General features: G+C 36.8%; 1 protein-coding gene across 1 annotated transcript in view; it reads left to right on the top strand.

Moving 5' to 3' along the window:
• LOC102038435 (guanine nucleotide-binding protein G(q) subunit alpha-like) overlaps window positions 1-6,315 on the top strand; it is a gene marked incomplete at its 5' end in the record, with an annotated part of 91,410 nt that extends 85,095 nt beyond the window's left edge. The window contains 3 exons of the mRNA XM_014311336.2: window positions 2,933-3,061; window positions 4,028-4,157; window positions 6,283-6,315. Coding sequence (XP_014166811.2) covers window positions 2,933-3,061; window positions 4,028-4,157; window positions 6,283-6,315 — 292 coding nt within the window. The remainder of the gene's footprint in view (window positions 1-2,932; window positions 3,062-4,027; window positions 4,158-6,282) is intronic.
• Window positions 6,316-6,651: the final 336 nt, after the last annotated feature.

Below are 6,651 nucleotides of genomic sequence, written 5' to 3'. Positions count from 1 at the left end.
CTTTTGAGGGGCTTGTTTTGTGTTTTTTGTCTGTTTTTCTGGGCTTGCAAAAGTAGCCACTCAGGAAAACTGCATTTCACAATCAAAAACTGTTTCGGAGTGAACTTTGCAATGCAAGCCTCAGTCCCTGGGACCAGGTCACCCTGCATCGGTGCCAGCAGACCAGTTCTTTTTCCCCAACACAACTGCAGTGCGGAAGACAGCAGCACCAACACCAGCAGAGTCCAGCGGGTGGCAGGAGGAAGCAGCAGGAGACGGTGCTTACTTCACACATGCTGGCAAGTCTTCATCTGCCACTAGAACTGCTCCGCAAGCTCCTACCTTCCCAGAAGGGTTTGCCACCATCCTTCCCCCTTGTCTCCCAGACCGTGGGATCACCTGTAAAGGCTGCCATCTTGGGGGAAGGATCAGATGCCATTTTCCCAGTCTCATTACATGTGGTTGCCAATGGCAGGAGCCATTTTGGAAAGGGAATTTCCACCATTTTAGGTGTCTGTTCTCTGGGAGTTTGTGAGATTTAGCAATTTTGTATCTAGTGATTATTTACTGGGGTTTTTTGCCTGTTGCCGTTTTGCTTGTTAGTAAACTGTTATTTTTTCACTTATGTCTATTTATATTTCGCTTCTCCTTATTGGTGGAAAGGGATTGGTTAAAACAGAGGGAAAGAACTCATTTTGGAGTGTTCTCCTTTAAATTGTCTTAAACCAAGATCGCATGTTTTCTCACATGAGTACTGAATTTGTCAGTAGTTTGATTACAACTGCAGTAGATGAGTGCTTTAAAAGCCATGGTGAATTGTCTTTAATACGTAATGATAAAAAAAATAAAAATATTCATTTTCTGATAGTGTTCACTTTTACTCTTCATCCAGAGTAGTCTGAATTCAGAGATTCTAAAGACATTTCATGTAGCCCTATCATTTTGTTATATAACTTTAAAATTAAATGTCCTCTTCTGGTTGCAAATAAACCAGTGGAAAAGGTAACTCCATCCTGCTTCCCTGCTGGAGGTTACAAACTTCCCACACCCCAGTCTGTATCAGTCAAACAAGCTGAAATAATTTTCACAGCAATAGATCATGGAGACATTGCACAAGAGCAAGAGTTAAGCATGGACTGTGACTTATGGAAAAAGGTGTAGTTAGAAGCAGCTGGAGTGAGGATTTGGCCTGCACAGTTGCAGTTGGAAAAGGTGCTTGATGTGTTGATGTTTTCATTTAAAGCTGCTGCTTGTGCCAGAGACAATACCAGTGTGATTGTCATTACTGTTCTCTATTATGTGCTCACTGTCAGGATGCTAGTCATCCTCAGGTGTCAGGAGGGAATATGTGGATTGAAACCAATTCAAGCCTGTTGCTCTCTTCAATATTCTTCTGCTAGTTGTTCAGTTCTTATACTCTTTATTGAGCTTAGCCATGTATATGCTCCTCCCATGCTGGACTGGCTAACTCAGAGATATTCACACACTGTTAATGAACTCAGATAAAATCATTTACATCACCAATTGATTCACTCAACTCATTGATCCAACTTGATATGAAGAAGCCTTCAATATAATTCACTGCAATAATAAAGACTTATAAAATATGATCAACCAAAACTATGATAAACCCTTTATCAATGGGTTATCAAAGGTGGGGCCTCAATTTGAGTGCTGTATGCAGTTTGGTGCCCACAATTTAAAAAGAATGTGAAGGTCTTTGAATGTGTCCAGAGAAGGACCACCAAGCTGGTGAAAGAGCTGGAAGGCATGTCCTGTGAGGAGCAGCTGAGGACTCTGGGTTTGTCTAGTTGGAGAAAAGGAGGCTGAGGGGTGACCTCATGGCTCTCTGCAGCTTCCTGAGGAAGAGACATGGAGAGGGAGGTGCTGAGCTCTTCTCCCTGGAATCCACTGACAGGATGTGTAGGAATGGTTCAAAGCTGCATCGGGGGAGGTCCAGATAAGGAAACATTTATTTACTGAGAGGGTGGTCAAACACTAGAAGAGGCTTCCTAGAGAGGTGGCTGATGCCCCAAGCCTGTCAGTGTTTAAGATGCATCGAGACAATGCCCTTAATAATATGCTTTCAGTTTTGGCCAGCAGTGAAGTGGTCAGGCAGTTGGACTACATGATCGTTGTAGGTCTCTTCCAACTGGAACTATTCCATACTTTTCTAAAAAATCAAATTCTAAATGTTCTGTATTACTGTAACAGCTATGATAATATTTGAAAATTGTGTGTGCTGGTAGTGTGCATTTAGGTTATAATAGTATTCCAGTAATCTTTTCCTTTTATGTAAATATCCACTTTTATTAATTTCTACTTTCCATATTCCTGCTCAGCATTTTGAAATGGTCTGTCAACCTAATAAGTTACTTGAAAAAAATTATGCCATTATATTATTTTGAATCAGAGGGAACATGAGCTTTAAAGAGAAATATAAGGAGATTTTATTGATTTTAGAGTTTTGAATGAAATTTTGTATTGCTGATGCAGACAAAGCTTTCAGACTGATTGTCAGAAACATATTTAATTCCCTCTAAGTTGATAAAATAATCGAAAGTTATATCTACTGCGAGCAACTAAGTACGATGCAGCAGCTCACTCCCCTGCTTTTCTCTTTCCCAGTGGGATAGGGAGGAGAATCGGGGGGAAAAAAAGTAAAACCCATGTGTTCAGATAAGACCAGTTTAATGAAACAAAGTAACATATAATAATAATAATACTAATAATAACAATAATGATAATAGCAATAATTATAATAAAAATGAGAGGGAGACTGGAGCACTCCTTTTAATCTCCTTTCCTCTTTTATGTCATTATTGCTTTTTTTTCCTGTTGTACTTCTTCCTATCCCACACCTCATTTCTTTTCCTAAGACTACCTTTTTCTTTTCTTCAGTGACATTATGGTCTCACTGTCTTGCATTCCTGTTGTTTCTTCCCATCTGTAGTTACCTTAACGACTTGGACCGCATAGCAGATTCAGCCTATCTGCCAACTCAGCAAGATGTGCTTAGAGTTCGAGTCCCAACAACAGGGATCATTGAATACCCATTTGACTTACAAAGTGTCATTTTCAGGTAGAAAAAAGTTTAACACCCGTTTGTTTTGTTTATTTTGTTTCCTTTTACATTAGTAATACCATGTATAAGATATTGGTCAAATATACAAATTAGTCAATGTTTTTTTAAATTTGAGCTTGGTGTTAATTTTATTTTCATGTTTTTGTCCATATATGATTAGCAGCTGTTGTTAAAGGTGTAAAGAGGATGAGAGACAGATTTGTCTTTTTCTGAAGGTAGTTATTATTGATAGAAAATCTGGAAGTAATTTTTCAATAAAATTAGTAAAAATGTACTATTATGAATAATTATGAAATGGAAAGGTACCACTTCTGTACTTGATTTTTATAGAGAAGTGATATTTTGCAAATTTATTGCCATTCTTACAATTTTCCCCACAGCTCATTTTGAGAGCAAATACAATTGCTAAAGAATAACTATGCAGTTACAAGTACAAGTTAGACACCCGAGTGTCTAGTTACATTGAGATCCATAATAAATTTGGAGTACACTCTGCCAGCAAATTTGAGTTTCTATTTTAGCTATTAACAACTTCAGTAAATACAGATTATATACTATTTATACTCTTAAGATTAGGCAGTCTTGACAAGTTTGGAATTTTGACTAGCAATTTCTTGGGAGAATGGCAGGCCACCAACTTAATTCTGTGGATGCATTTCTGCTGAATATGCAGAGCATACATTCTAGAATTGTGACTCAAAATCATAAGTGTTTAGAATAACAGAAATTTGAGGGCTTTGAGACCCATAATAATTTAAATTCAGAAAGCAGATCAAACTAAAAAGCAAATATGATAACCTATTTATTTACAACACATTCCATTAGTCTTTAATATGAATGATAACAGTTTTAAGAAGAAGCAAATTGTTTTCAATTAGATTCTTGAATTCAGTGTTTCATGTGTTTGTATGTTTATCTGCAAAGGTATTTGTGGAGTTGATGCGATCATTGTTAATTTTGCAGAATGGTGGATGTAGGAGGCCAACGATCAGAAAGAAGAAAATGGATACATTGCTTTGAAAATGTCACATCTATCATGTTCCTAGTAGCTCTTAGTGAATATGATCAAGTGCTTGTGGAGTCCGACAATGAGGTAAGCAAGCATTAGCATAAATCACCAGTTTTAAAGAAAAAAACCTCTAAAATTAATTTTAAATTTTATTTGAAAATTGATTAAAACACAAATTTGTAGAGAGTTTTGGTATGTGTGTTTTTACATGTTTATTTGGATATTAATTTTTTTTGACCAGTAAAGTTTAATGATAGATTAAATACTTCATGCTAAGCAGCAAAACAAAAGGTTGCTAGTCCTTTTAAGATGCTTTCAAAGCAGGCTGGCTTGTTTTCCAAATATCTACCAGCAGTTGTATGCAACTGTATGGAATGAAATGAGAAGTTCTTCATGGATTAAGATGCTAATCTTCAAATAATATGACACAAACTAATCTCTTCCATGGAAGGTCAGTGGAACCCATCTATTTTGTGTTAAAGGTGGAATAGCTGATGGTAGAGAAATGTTCTTATTGTAGCTATTTGCATGGTTAATGTTGTGTAGCAAAGCCATAAAAATACAATGGGAATTAAAACAAAATTCATATTTTCTTTGCTAGAACAGACCCTATAGTAGTAAACTTCATTCCATTGACTTAAAGTATAGGATTTATATTGGCTTATATTTCCTACTTCTGTTTCTATTTCAAAGGATAACAGAAGTAAAAAATTCATGGGTGGTGATACATGAACTAAGTAGGAAAAGTGCAGGAGTACCCAGTGTTATGTACATTATTTTAAAAAGTAGGGGGGAAATTTAATTTTTGACTTTTTCTTTCATAAAGACTATTCCCATTATTCATCAAACTTACATGAGTTACTTACCAACACTGTTCTTTGCAAGTTTTTAGCATTCATTTACAAAATTTAGGTGAAAAAAAGAAAACATTTTATTGTTCTTCATGACTGTATATATATGTTGATTTCATTATTTAAGAGAAGGGTTGACATACCAAGGTAAAACAGATGTCCTGGGGCAGTCATGATTGTATTCTCAACTTTTTCAATATTAATTTTTTTCAAGAAAGACTAGGAGTTCTGAGAGCTTTTAAATTTATACTTTTCCCATAAAAGAAAGAAATCTCATTACAGTCTTTATATCATCAGACATCTCCTTAAAAAGTACAGCTGTTACAAAGAAAAAGAAATCAGTTGCTTATACAATGAATATATCTTCTAATTTATTTTTGTAATTTTTTTTAACTTAGAAGGTATCAGAATGCTTTTATTTTATTTTGTAAGGCATATATTTGATGTTGTGGTCCAAACAGTAATGGAGTCTGGTAATACATCATAAAACAAAGCTTTATTGAGAAAGAAAGATGAACAACAATTCCCCCATATAGCAACTCACCCAATCACCAATAGTGAGTACAGGATCATAAGCAATGCCATGGCTCTGGTGGACTGCCAGGGACATTTGATGTCAGGGTCATCTGGCAGAAACAGCCAATCATGCAAATGCATTTTAAATGTGGAAAAGAGTTTTGACAATGTAGGTCGGGGGCAGAGTGTTGTCAGACTCTCTAAGATAACAGTATTGGTTAAGGGACAGGGTGTCAGAAGGCAAGATGTCGCTTCCACCCTGTGTTTCTCTCAAATCATCATTTGACATGGAGTTATAGGCAAGGGTGTTATTTTGATGGGTTGTTAGTTATATAATAATCTAGGTGAGGTTGGTGTTCCAACACCTGCAGGGTATGTTATACAGTCAGAGGTTGAAAGGTGGTGTATCACAAGACAGGTACTGTAGAATCACCTCTATCAAGTATCAGTTGTGCAGGCATCTGGAGGTGATTACTGGTATGAATGGAGAGGAGAGCTTAAAAAAGTCCTGCCTTTGACTCAGATTTCTGGCAGTAGCTCTGTTGGGGGGGGGCTGCACCCCAGATCCCTCTTGCTCGTGCGTTCTTAATCATAGCTGATTCAGTCTATTATAAAATGAATAATTTATTTAATAGACACAAATTTAACAGATATAAGACTTTTACAGATTACTTCCTACATGGGATAAATAAAAGAAACACTACAAGTAGATAAACAATAGAGTGCACAAGTGAGTTACCTATTATTACAGCTAGCGAAGAAATAGTATAGATTAGGATTCAATGTATCTTACCATCCAATTTCTGATGGGGCACACATAGGATCCTTTCCTCTGTTTCCAGAAAAGTAACCACAAAGATGCGTCCAAGTTTTGAGAAGAAGTCCTACGCATTTCCAGGGAGTGTGTAGGAGACTTCTACCTCTGTGAAAATTTGTGTAGCTTTTATAGTTGTAAAAGTAGTGCCTTTCAGTCTAGGATTCCTGGCTTATCTCTACATCTTGCTCTCAAGGCAAGGGATGTTTATTATCAGCTGGGGATCTCACCTCCCTCAGTAATTCATGTGAGGGGGGAGAATGTCTGGAGCTATGCACCAGCTGATGGAGAGAGAAGATAAGCAGATAAGCTTTTTTGTGGTAGAGGGAGAATGTCCTGCCACAATTGCTACTGCATTTTCCCAATTGCTGTGAGAGGCTGTGAAAGAGATTACAAC

Source organism: Geospiza fortis, unplaced genomic scaffold (genome assembly GCF_000277835.1).
Source record: "Geospiza fortis unplaced genomic scaffold, GeoFor_1.0 scaffold384, whole genome shotgun sequence".
NCBI lineage: Eukaryota > Metazoa > Chordata > Aves > Passeriformes > Thraupidae > Geospiza > Geospiza fortis.
Note: the sequence above shows the minus strand (reverse complement) of the source record. Positions and strands in the feature narration are given on the sequence as shown.